General features: G+C 44.6%; 1 protein-coding gene across 1 annotated transcript in view; it reads left to right on the top strand.

Moving 5' to 3' along the window:
• dync1i1a (dynein cytoplasmic 1 intermediate chain 1a) overlaps positions 1 to 11,668 on the top strand; it is a gene marked incomplete at both ends in the record, with an annotated part of 69,112 nt that extends 57,444 nt beyond the window's left edge. Inside the window, 3 exons of the mRNA XM_080838111.1 lie at positions 1,557 to 1,697; positions 5,693 to 5,818; positions 11,558 to 11,668. Coding sequence (XP_080694237.1) covers positions 1,557 to 1,697; positions 5,693 to 5,818; positions 11,558 to 11,668 — 378 coding nt within the window. The remainder of the gene's footprint in view (positions 1 to 1,556; positions 1,698 to 5,692; positions 5,819 to 11,557) is intronic.
• Positions 11,669 to 13,882: the final 2,214 nt, after the last annotated feature.

Genomic DNA, 13,882 nt, shown 5'->3' with positions numbered 1-13,882 from the left:
GAGGGGTTCCTCCACACACACATTCAACAAAAGTCTCCTGTTACAGGGCAAGGGCAATTGCTGCAGTCAAGCACTCAAACTAGAAATATTCCATTTTACATAATGTGACCTAGTCTAGACATTTCCACCATCTCTATTGTCACTCTCTCTCTCTCTCTCTCTCTCCCTCTCTTTCTCTCTCTCTCTGTCTCTCTCTCTCTCTCTGGGCTTTTGTCTGGCCATCACACAGAGTCAAAAACACACTGCAAGCTGATCTGCAGTTCCTCGGGGGAGGATAATGACCCGCCTCAATGCTGGCGCCTTCAGGATTTGGACGTGTTGCTGTGCGTCGCACTGTGGGAGCGAGAGGCTCCATTCACACGAGGTGCGCCGCGGCAGCGACCACTCCACAGCGTCCATAGGTTCTCTCACAGTGGCGGCCAGGCATGAGTCAGCCGTTTGGTATAGATGCAGACAGGTGCCGGCCATTTCATTTAAGAGGCAGGTCTTCTGATGACTCGGTTGTCATCGGTTGCCCATAGAGGAAAAATGCAAGGAGGCTTGGTGTCTAGGCGTGCAATCAGATAGCATGGGGTCATGCAATGATTTCCTTTATGTGTGTGTGTGTGTGTGTGTGTGTGTGTGGACATAAGCGTGTACGAACTGCCCAGCAAGGCATGCCATCTGTTTTGAAGTCCTCAGGTGTGTGTGTCTGTGTGTGTGTGTGTGCGTAAGACCAGTAGCTACAGCAGTAGACTCTTAGACAGCCTGTCTGCCTTCTCCAGTCCTACGTTCTCCTTCTTACCTGTACGGAATGCAATGAGCAACCCTCAGGAATTCCATCAGGAGACTCTCTCTCTCTCTCTCTCTCTCTCTCTCTCTCTCTCTCTCTCTCAGACCCCTCTCGTTCCCTTTGTCAGCTGTCTGTCTCTCCCTCTCTTCTTCTTCTTTTGTCCTCTCCTCCACCTCAGACAGCTGTTACAGAAAGGTTACAGTACACCTTTGGAGGGACTTTCATCTCTTGTTGTGTGCATGTTTTTTTATGACACTCTGTGAATGTGCAAAGGTTTTAATTAGGCCGTTCCCAGACAGGCCCCAAGGCTGCTGCAGCGCCACTCAGTCTGCCCTCTCTCCTCCGCCTTCTCGCTCTCTCTCTCTCTCGCTCACTCACACAGATACACACACACACACAAGAACCAACACATATACACACACACACAAACACAAGCACAAACACACATGCACAAGCATACACACACACACATGCACAAGCATATACACAAACACACACAAACACATTAGAACTCTCTTTCACTCTCTCTCATACACACATGCATACAAACACGTTAGACCTCTCTCTGTCGTCCTCACACATACACAGTCAAACACACTTTTTTCTACTCTGCTACACTTACTCTCTCTCCTATTTATTTATCTCTCTCTCCCTCTCTCGCAGACTGTCCTCCCTCTCCTTCTTCCTTTCTTGCTGTATTGCCCCACGGTATTTAATTGCCCTCCTGCCTCTGTGTCTCCCACCTGTCTGTGTCTTTACCCTTCGCTGCTCTTTCCTTCCTCAGAACAACAAGCCGCTGTACTCGTTTGAAGATAATGCAGACTATGTGTACGACGTCATGTGGTCCCCGACCCACCCCGCTCTCTTCGCTGCGGTTGATGGCATGGGCCGCCTGGACCTGTGGAACCTGAGCAATGACACTGAGGTGAGACACACACAAACACACATGAACTGAACACACACACACACACACAAACACAGGTATATTTAGCTTATAAGCATTTTAAAATTCATGTACAAATGTGCACACACATACATACATACATACATACATACATACATACATACATACATACATATATACATACATACATACATACATACATACACATACATACATACATACATACATACATACATACATACATACATACATACATACATACATACATACTATACATACCCCTACATACACATCCATGCATGTACATGTGCATACTCTATCTCACTCATCTCTCTGACACACAAAAAACACACACACACACACACACACACACACCAGATTCCCCAGGCGGAGCCACAGCGGCCAGAGTCCCATCACAACAACAACAGGCTCTCTACTGCATGTGTGGGCGTCTCCCCACAACCGTCCCCTTAAATCAGCTCGCCTGACAGCTCTCACCAAACCGCCCTCCAACGCTCCTATCCGTCCATCCCCCCATCCCTCTCCCTCCCTCTCCCACTCTGTCCTTTTCTACCACTCACCCTGTCTTTGGCTCACCCTGTCTCTTTCTCTCTCCTTTGCTCTGCCCTTTTTCCCTTCACTTCCCTGTCTGTCTCTTCCTCTCCCTCTGCTCTGTCTGTCTGTCTGTCTGTCTGTCTGTCTGTCTGCAGCTTAATCACTCCGATGTGTGGATTCTTCTTATGACCCACGACCCCCCAGCAGCAACCACCCCCCCTCCCCGCCCCCCACCAACCCCCACCACCACCACCACCACCATCCGCACCACACCCCTACAACCCCACTCCGCAATCTTCAGTTCCCATGGTTTACTGCGCTCCCCCGGGCCAAAATACATGCAGGATTTCCAGCTATGAAATTTAGTAGCTAACAACCAAAGATGCTTTGTCAAGAAGAAGAAGAAAAAAAGACATTCCAAACATCCTTCTCCTTGGCTCTCTTCTCCCCCATTCATCTCAAACCACACTGATTTGGCGAACCCATATCCAGTTGCATCGTGGGTAGGTTTTCATGTGTTCCAGCCAAGAGCTGCACAGAGCAGTACATCTGAGTGGGTTTATGGCATTTGACTGACAACTACGCTGACCAATCACCTACGTTGCTCTCTCCCGGAAAGGACAAATGTCAGAACCACAAATCTCCATGGGGGTGGCAGATGAAGTGAACGTGAGCTTCTTCCTTTAGAGCAAGGTCGCCGACTTCCTGCACTGTTCTGTGCTGGCGTCTCATCTATCTCTCCTGTGTAGATGTGAAAAGCAAGCTTCTCCTTCTTTCTCTCCCTTTTTCCCTCTCTCCCTGTTTCTCTCCCTTTTTCCCTCTCTCTCTTTCTGTCTTTGACTGACACATTCTGTCCATCGTGGCAGCGAGCAGTGAGGTCACATGTCACTGTAATTATAAGACATGGCTTTTGGACTGTGGATGGCTCCTGCTCCCCCATCTGTCTCTCAGACAGTACGCCCCATTTCTGTGAGGGTTGCTACGAGATGCATGGAAACACATTACAAAACAGTCAAAAATGGAGACGTTGTTCCAAGATAATGAGGGCAAGGGCATGGGCAAGGGTATTGTGTTCTTGGACATGTATGCTAGGTTTAAAGAAGCACTGGATTGGCATAATAACTGAAAGAACATGAGTGAAACATATATGTAACATATTCATGAGGATTAATTCTCATTAGCTACCTGCACAATTATTACTTTACTAATATCATAACTAATATAATGACTAATACTAGACCAACTGTGTCTAAGGATGTCTTGAGCAGTGAGCTTAATTGGAAACAACAACTAACACACACATACACAAGTAGTACCCAAAGTTTCACATGCATATGTAGAGGCGTGCTCTTAAGCAGACACACACAGCCATTCACATACAGTAGACACATGACCACACAAAAGCACACACATCTGCAGACAGGAATGGATGGATGCAGCGCACACACACACACACACACACACACACACACACACACACACACACACACACACACACACACACACACACACACACACACACACACACACACTGTCATCCATAAAGGCATACACACACAGACAGATGTGACCGGCTAACAGCAACAGTCCCTCCATTGTCAACTTATAAAGAAATTCACCCATAACGCCATTAACAGAGTGCGGACCGCCTGGTTCCAATTTGCTCAAAAGAAACATGCAGCCAATTTAACCTAGCAGTTGACTCTGGAGGAAGCAGCTTGCTAATGGCGTACAGCCTGTGGTTAGGCCTGTTTTAAAGCGCGGAAGCTTTCGTATTAGCCAGTGCACCGCCGGAGCTTCCATCTTCCTTTCGCAACATGTGTCAGCCCTGCTCACAGCTGTCGTGTAATCGGCCAGGATCCTTTCGAACACACACACACACACACACACACACAGACACACACACAGGGGCGGATCATCATGTGTTCATTACCCCTTTGTCATGGGGCTGCCTTCGCAGACATGTGTATTGTTTTAATGGATGGAGTGGAGGGTTCTGCAGATGATTTATGATCCCATTAAAAGCACTCATTGTTATTTCACATGGCACAGGGCCCTGCAGTACTGTACAGCAGCTCTTGGGTGGGTGAGGGTGGAGTGGGGTGGTGGCAGGGGTGACTTGATGGGGGTAAGAGGAAGGACCGTGAGTTTGAGCCGCCTAATCCCTCTTGGGACGGCAAGGTTTTACCTTACGGAGGAACCCGACACGGCTCGTTAAATCCACCAGGGTTACGAGCGGGAGCACAGAGGCCTGGCGCATGGACCCGTGTGGTTCTGCGTTTCAGGCACCTACTGCGGACAGTTTAGGGCCGCCGACTGTTTCAGCAACTTCACCTTGTTGTTGACATCTACAATCATATGGTTACAACATGGAGGTAGAACACCCACCTCAAATGAAACACTTCACTGGAATTTTCGTGTTCACCTACATGGCTGTAGCCAGGACAGTTGTGTTAGAGTGTTAGAGTGCAGTGTTGATCATACAAGTTATTTTCATGGCTATAACGAGAAGTTGTGCAGAGTTGATCATAAGTGTTTACCTACACGGCTATAATGAGAATTGTGGAGTTAGAGTGTTTTTGCAGTGTTGACGTCATGGAATGGTGATGTGTACCCTACTGGCTGATATAGAATTTGAATGGCACTGAAGGGGTGTTGTAGCCTGACGATGTCATACTCATAATTCTAGTCAGAATATGAGTCTGATCCTGACCCATTGGGCTGTGATTATGGGGCGTGTTTCAACGAACCAGGAGAGAAAATGCCTCTTCGCTGAATTGGATACCTAGAACCAATCAGAGCAACGTAGTATTACCATCTGATACATTAAACTTTTACCTGATCCCGTAGGAAGGACGGCAAAAACATCTTTTCAATGGACAAATGCCTTAATCGCGTTTCTCTGTTCCTCTTTCAAAATGAATGCGCCGTCAATATCTGTGAGATATGCTTGCTCCCGTTATACTTATTAGCAGTGAGGCTAGCTAGCTACTATGTGTTTCAATGGATTTTTGGTCTAAGCTTTAGCAATAACCTTACAATAATGGTCTAGAGAGCTTTAGTTAAGACAAACAATACTCTGCAACATTCGTGTTGCACATACACAGCTAACCGAGTCAATGTAAACATTAAAAAAGTCGTGTAGATAGCTTAATTCACATAAATAATTTCCCACTAACATGCCGAGACGCCGCCATCTTGGTACTATTTCAAATCTACCGGTTAATTCAACTCAAGCGTTGGTTGATCATCTGTCCATCATCGTATAAAGCCCTCTCTGACAATTTCATTGGTCAGATCGTTTTGCTGAAAACTGATATTGTGTCCGCAATATGCACAAAGCCAGACTGAATCTCCCTGACCAATCATTTTGTGGGTGGGGTTCAGGCTGGTATCCAGGCTAGGGGTGTTGTATGCTGTGCCTGCTATCAACCATGTCATATGCTAACTCTCGCCCAAAGGTACCCACCGCGAGTGTGACCATCGAGGGAGCGCCCGCCCTTAACCGGGTCCGATGGGCGTCGAGTGGCAAGGAGGTGGCAGTGGGTGACTCAGAGGGCCGAGTCTGGATCTACGATGTTGGAGAGGTGAGGGGTGAAAGGTGGTATGTTCTAATTCCACATGATCAATGATCAATCATTTGGTCATATGAGAAGTGTCTCAAGAATTAAGGGTTCATTCCGAGTTATAGCAATTTGAAAGGAGAGAGCGTCAACAAAATGACCCAGATACCATTCTTCTCATTTAACTGTAAATGCATCTAAAGTGGCATGCAAAGGTTTGGGCAAAATTTCTGTTATCATGAATAGCTAAGTGAGTATAAGATGATTTCCAAAAGGCATGAAGTTAAAGATGACACACTTCTTTAATATTTTAAGCAAGATTACTTTTTATTTACATCTTTTAGAGCTTCAAAATAACAAAAAAGGAAAAGTGCCCGAAGCAAAAGTGTGGCACCCTGCATGGTCAGTACTTATTAACACCCCCTTTGGCAAGTATCACAGGTTGTAAACACTTTTTTGTAGCCAGAACAAGCCTTTCAATTCTTATTAGGGGGATTTTCGCCCTTTCTTCACCGCAAAAGGCTTCTAGGAGACTCTTGGGCCATCTTGCATGCACTTTTGAGGTCAATCCAGAGATTTTCGATGATGTTCAAGTCAAGAGGACTGTGAGGGCCATGGCAAACACCTTCAACTTGCTCTACCTGATGTAGTCCATTATGGATTTCTAGGTGTGTTAAGGATCATTATCCTGTTGTAGAAGCCATTCTCTTGCCATCTCCAGCTTTTTTACAAAGGGCGTGATGTCTGCCTCCAGAATGTGCTGTTATTTAATGAAATCCGTTGTTCCCTCTACCAATAAAATGTTCCCCGTGCCACTGGCTGCAATACAAGCCCAAAACTTGACTGATCCAACCCAGTGCTTAACAGTTGGAGAGGAGTTCATTTCATGACATTTTTTTCTCCAAACATATTTAGAACTTATATACTAGTTCTATACCATATTTCTACTAGATTTAGAAAAAAAAAACGTTGCTATCTTCTTATAGCCTTGTGGGCCTCAATTAGTGCTGGCAGCTGCTAAGAGGAGCCCTTGGCTGCTGATGGTTGGGACAAGGGTTAGGTTTGAGGAGTTTGAGAAATTTGCATTACTGGGCCTCTCCTAACAATGAGTGTGAACAAGTCATAGCCTTAACAAGCTAATGAAGGACTTTGGGCCCTATCTTGCCGATCAGAAACGCAAGTAGGACGGCGCACACTTGCGTCCAGCGCAAGTGTCAAAAGGGTTGGTCCAAAGGAGGTTACTCAGCCATAGGTGTGGCTTGGGCGTAATATGCAATAAACCAATCCGAGCGTCATTTCACATTCCCTTTAAGAGCGAGGAGCGCATAGTCCATAGCGGCTTGTTATTTTGATGGCGGAATTACCTGGTGGAAGACCGGAAAAGTTCACAGCCGAGGAGACCGACGTGAGATTTACACCAATTTTTTGGCAAGCCATATATAATTACAAGGAAAATAAAGTATTTACCACTTGAGGAAATCATTGTAATATCCATATCCAAGATATTTTAAAAATAGGCATACATCTAGCGTAGCCTACACATTGACCCAAATGATTCAGGTTAATTGAAGCTGCGTGACATTTGATTTATTGTATGGCTTTGTAAAAAGCCGGGAGATAGATATATATGGGGATGCGAGAAACCCTCCAAAAGTAAGCAAAGTCAAGCAAGCATGTCAAGATATTGCCGTGATTGTTTCTGCACCCGAAAACGTTGCCGAAAACGCTATAATGACGTCCGGAGACGTGGGACATCCAAGCTGGAAGGTAACACACGTTCTCGTGCCTTCACGGGAGGTGGATCTGCCTCGACCCAGGATCTGACAGCAGAGGACATCGCCACGTCTACCCTCACGCCTGAGAGCCTGCAGGGATTTGGGGGCATGGAAATCGGCACCCAAGCCAGTGCACCAGCTGACCAAACCCAAGGTACATAAATAAAGTCCACATACACAAAGATGAGTTTACAAGATTTATAATAATACTGGCATTAAATAAATGCAACAAAGCCATACAATAAATCAAATGTCACGCAGCTTCAATTAACCTGAATCATTTGGGTCAATTGTGTACGCTAGATGTATGCCTAGTTTTAAAATGTCTTGGATACGGATATCACAATGATTTCCTCATGTGGTAAATACTTTATTTTCCTTGTAATTATATATATGGCTTGCCAAACAATTGGTGTAAATCTCTCGTGAAGACGACAGAAGTAAAGTGTAGCCTATAGGTCCTATACTGTGCGGGCAAGCACATGCGCCCTTAAAATAGCGTTCTGAATATGCGTTACAGACTTTAGACATTGCGCCTCACATTAGACCAGCTTTTTTTTGGTCAATGGCGCACGGCGCACGGCGTTGTTTTGCAAAATACCACTTGCGCCAGAGAAACGCCTTCTCTGTTCCGCCCCCGCCCATGTCGACGCAAGTTCATTTCGAAGCGCGCCTCTGGAGGGAAAATCGCGCTGTGCGCCGGGTGCAAGATAGGAATTATACATGCGTCGGTGACAATGTCAATTGCGCTGGGTGCAAGATAGGGCCCTTTATGCCTTTCGGAGATCCTTTCATTTTCTACTCACTTGACTATTCAAAGTCGACCAGGGGTGCTCAGACTTTTGCTTTCCACTTTATAATCTTTTTATTACACTAAAATATTATACTGTAAAACAGCCTAGAAATATGATGTGTACGTGTAAATGTGTGTTATATGTTTTGTCAAAGAAATTAGTATTTTTTTTTGTTTGTCAGATGAAAAGTTTCGGTTTTCCCATAGCTGATTATGTTATTTACCTCTTTAAGAACTCATAAATATTCACTCTGAATTTGAAGGAACATAAGATTTTAACCAACGTAAGGGCTTTTTAGAGGGATTCTAATAGTGATGACACCTGACACGTACCGTTGTCAGGGACCTTAATTCTTCCATACGATTGGACAATTTTTATCACATGGTAAAAAATAAGTTACTTCATTGGCTGACAAGTTGTTCACATTTCAGGAAATCACTGGTGTACAAGGAGAAAGTAACATTTTCAGTGCTCATATCTCACAATTCGTCAGATGGGTCTCAGCCACCCGTAATGCAGTTGTTAGTGGTTAGCCAGCCTATTCTAATAGCATATTGCGCTTATGGAGCAGAAGTCTCCTGATGACGAATCCTCTGAGCATGGAGTGCAGCCTAGCCAACCTCTTTGGACTAAACCGGTGAAGACAGGGCGGCTATTAAATCTTTGGCAGTTGATTTCTTTTCATTATTTCAGTTCAGTTGAGTTCAGTGTCTTTATAAAGAAGACTACAACTTTAATATAATTTCAGCCCCTAAATAGGTTATGTAGGCCTTCAACAGATGAACTGAGTCTTTAACTTTTCTGTTTTGATACCTTGAAAAGAAAAAAAAACATTAACTATTGGAAATTATTCTTTTTATATTTTACTCATACGGTGGTCATCTATCTCAGGCAAATCATCGCAATTGAATGATGTGAAGAGCTGGTTGCTTTGCATTCATTTCGTTTAATCTCCTCCACAAATTGTTCCTGCCATTGACATGTCTATAGTGAATACCGCATCTCTGCTACTATTCACAGAACTTCCTGTCCTCCTTTAATTTCTTTCTCTCTCTTTTAATCACTCTTTGCTAATATGGATGTCTTCGTCACCATTCTTAACTCAACATCAAAGCTTGCTCCAAATAAACTAGTCAGAAAGCTTGTGAAAATGTATGGAGAACCTTGACAGAACTATACTTCTGAGGCCTTTAAGTTTCCACTCCAAGCTGGACTCAGTAAAACATTGAACCTCGGGATAGTACCAAGGGGCAGCATGTATCAAATATCTTACAGCACTACAGAAGAAGCCTTACGGATTAAACCCCAGCAGTGGCAGCTCCTCGGGGACAGTGGTGAGCTCCGCAACTTGTGTTTCTCCCTACCTCTGGCTCTTAAGTGTGGTGCTGTTTACCAACTCCTCCGCATCGCCTCTCCAGTTGAGGGTTTGATTTGTTGCTCTTTCCTTGCCCTCCTTCTAATTCCCTGTTTTAAACAGCCTCCACAGGATCCAACCACCAAAGCAGTGTGGGCAACCTCCGCGGCTCCTATGTTTGCCATACGCTCTTCGGATTTTTTTGGTCCCAACTTGTGTGTATTGTGTGTGTGTATGAGTGTGTATGTGTGTATGTATGTGTGTGTGTGTGTGTGTATGTGTGTGTACATGTGTGTGTATGTGTACATGTGTATATGTGTTGTGTGTGGGGTATACATCTAATTTTAGCCTGCCACAGTGTGGTAATTGGAGAGTGCGATGGGTTTTTACGTGTGGTCTTTCAGGGGTGGACGATAATGGTGGATCCATCAATAAAGCGAGTGAGTTTGAAGGGTTTTATATCTGAACTGAGAGGAGGTTTATTTACCAGAAGCTCCCCATAAAACAGGGGGGGAGGGAAGAGAAGAGAGAAAAAGGAAGGAAAAAAAAACGTGTTCTGTTCAGATGACATGACCAAAGGAAGGAGATGAGGTGAGGGCAGTCGTGGTACTTTAAGACACCAAGTACCCACTTCTGACAACCGCCAAGGTCCTTTCGTGTTATATTTAGTGTGCTGGGTTAAATATTTGCTTTGGATAGCTACACCGTGTTTTCTCAAGACATGAATCAGGCGGCATATGGTCACATTGTCGTTTTCTGACAACCCACCCCCCCCCCCCCCACTGTAGATGTAAGCCATGCATGTTCAGATCTGCAGTTTGGTATGAACTGGCTTAGAAATGGCAAACATAAGCAGCACTTCTTTTTATGGTCTTGAAAGTTACTTTAAATTCATTGTTCTTAGTGCTACACTCTCAATGACTATTTAACGGATAAGTGCCGCGTATATTTATATTGAGACGAGATGTACTTGAGGTTCGAGATGTACTTGGTGTTGGTGTCAGGTTTAGATTTAGTAACATGTAGCATTATGAAGTTATATGAGAGGTACATAATATATATATATATTTTTTTATTATTATTAAAGAATGTATAAAATGAAACACTTTTGCTGTTATTAATACAATTATTAATTAAAATGAATCCTAAAATTATAATTAAACTCATAGAGACAACTCTCACCCTTGTACTTGAGCTGGATGTAGCTGATGTTTAATTATTTCTCGCCTGGCGCGTTTGAATGGCTCTGGTGAGCATGCATGGGTATTGGTGATGTTTGAGGATGCCCCCCCGGTGGGCACTTAAAAGCTCTGGGTGGGTCTGGCTGAGAGGGAGAGAGAGACGGCTGACGTCTCCCCCTCCCACCTCCCTCGCGGCACTGCTGTTTAATTATACCGCGCTGTGTGGTTGCAGTCTGGGTGGCAGGCAGGCAGGCCGGCGTCCTGCTTCCCCTCATTTGACTTTTAGAGTGAAGCGTGTGCAGCGCGACGCTCCCCTGTAAACTCTCCCGGTGAAGCTCGCTGGAAACTGACACGATAAACACTCGTACGCGCAACCCCCTGGGGAGAGGGATGGGGGGTGGGTCGGGGGGGAGCTGCAGGGTGCATTGTTCTATTTTGAATCAGACACATGCGGTCACTTTTTTGTCTTTGTAGTCTTCCTTCTTCCCTTTCTGTTCATCCTCATCTTTTCCACAAACTCTTTGTGATATCAGATCTGAGGTGATGAAAGTTAATCTTTACAGCATGACGTTGCAGGACAGGAGTGCTTGTGTGGTGGTGGGGTCTGACGAGTCTTGTCTTTGTTTGTTGTTTTTTTTCCGTTTGCTTGTTTTTTGCAGCTGGCGATGCCACACAGCGAGGACTGGGCGCGCTTCGCCCGCACGCTGGTAGAGATCCGTGCCAACAGGGCGGACGGGGAGGAGGAGGTCCCGGCCGAGTTGGCGTCTTAAGAGCGGGCAGCGCTGGCACAAGGGACAGCCCACTCCACCCCACAACCACTGCTCTCTGTTCTTCTTACTCAGTGCTAAAACAGACCCCCAAGCACCTGGTCCACATGTGTGTGTGTGCGTTTGTGTGTGTCTGTGTGCGTGTGCGTGTGTGTCTGTGTGCGGTGTACACTACTTCCCCATTGCTCTCTCCAAATATGATTGAACATCCGGAATCAGGAGAAGCTGCAAGAGCTTACTGTAGTCTCTGTTGTCCTACTGTGCTGTGTCAGTTCATTTAAAGGTTACATGCCTGGGCCACCACGGTTGAAGTCATGCTGTCTCTAGGCTGCATTTAATCACTTACTGTAATCAACTGTATTTATTGATTTGATTTATTGATTTGTTTGTTCGTTTGTTGGGTTTGCCAAAGGCTAATAGAACTCAACTGCATTCGGCAGTAGAGCTCAGGCTCAGGCCAAAACGATTTTAATGTTATGTTTTTTAACAAGCAGCTATGAAGCTCTGGGATTCATCCAAGCAAACATGTACAATTTTATTAGCTGTCAGTTTATTTCTTCTTTTTTTTTTTTTCATGTGACAGACAAATTGTTATAGAGAGAAATGGAAGCATGTAGGGAGAGTGGTGAAGTGTGTGTGTCGAGCGAAGCACATGAATTTGTGGCACGGACTGTAGTGTCCTCTCATGGTTTTGTTGCTTGTGTTGTGTGCATTTCTCGTTTTGCATGATCCAAACACACAACAACAACCGATACTACGCAAGACTACTATGTACTATTACAAATGCTTTTGATGTTAATTCCAAGATGCTGTCAGAGCAAAAAGGGACATGGCAATGACCTTGCTAATAGCTAGTGGCTAATGGCTAACTGTCGTTGTAAGCTAATCAGGGAACCGATAAAAGGTGTCCTGAATTTCTATGTGTGCAGAACACATTTTCTGTCTTTTTGGTTTAAACAAACAAACTGTGAAATGATGTGATGATGGACTAAGTGCAATATGTGTTTGAGTGCTACCCTGTGAGTTACTGCCAATAAAATATGGCAACTCCCAATCCCAACCCTTCCCTTCCAAGAGAAGAGGCGTCACGTTTGGTTTATTTTTATTAAACCGTACATATATTGCTGCCATACTTACAGTAAGGCACACACTCCTTACGCTCTACAGTTTTACATTCGTTAATCATCTTCACTCCAAAATGCTGAGGGCACCAGACCATAGTGTCACACTGTAGTTCAACTTCAAAGTCGGCATGATTGACACTACAGAAACGGTTTACAGTTCCAGTTACATCCTCACGTCGTCTGCACGGCCAGGCATAATTGGAGGGTGGACACCGAAGAGGACATTCAAGTGCTGTTTGCTTTTATTCACAGATAGTAGGTAGTGTGTCTACCATGTTTATTACACTTTCCGTCGGCAGTGTGCTAAGTGCTTCTGTTGCTAGGTACTCTCAAGTGTCAGGGCATCAATAAATCAGTAAACATGAAAGGTTAGGTTCTCGACTAACTTTATAAAAAATACATCTCTTTAATCTGATATCATTATCCTGATATACTTGTGCTAATTTTAAACTCACGGAGTCACGTATTGCATTAAAATATATCGTGTGTGTCCCAATGGGGCCTATTAAAATAGACTTGTTTTGAATTACTGTGAGTTTTTGATAAAATTGATATAAAGTCCATCAATGATAACCAGATAATTGTGGGCCAGGTAGTATTTGTCAGTGTCAGTGATGTAAAAATCATCTGTTCACTGACAAAAGTACATATGGTTATTATTTAAACTTTATAAGCATTTATATTAATCAACAACAACACACAACTCTTAAAAGTATACACCTCATGACCACCAGAATAAATACTTATGAGAGTGTCCTACTGGGACAAGTACATGAACCAGTATAAACGCTTTTTTTGGATTGCTTTGGGCTTGAGGAAACAGTCTTACGGTTCGAAGCATAAGATCAGAAATCTCTACAATGTTCTTGCGAGTGCACACATCCCTCTTTTTTGACTTTCTGAAACTATGATTCTTCTGCTTTTTTTGTGTCACACTAAGTACAGCGGGCGTAAAATGATGGTTTAGTGTGTCGCTGTCCCTGCCAAAGAGAGACGGGCAGGGTTTTTTTTTCTTTCGTGGGGGGGGGGGGGGGGGGGTCATGGAGGGGCTGGAGTGCCCGGTGGCGCCACCCTCAGTCAGGCCGGGGGAGCT

The sequence above is a fragment of the Sprattus sprattus genome (genome assembly GCF_963457725.1).
Source record: "Sprattus sprattus genome assembly, chromosome: 4".
Classification (NCBI taxonomy): Eukaryota; Metazoa; Chordata; class Actinopteri; order Clupeiformes; family Clupeidae; genus Sprattus; species Sprattus sprattus.
Note: the sequence above shows the minus strand (reverse complement) of the source record. Positions and strands in the feature narration are given on the sequence as shown.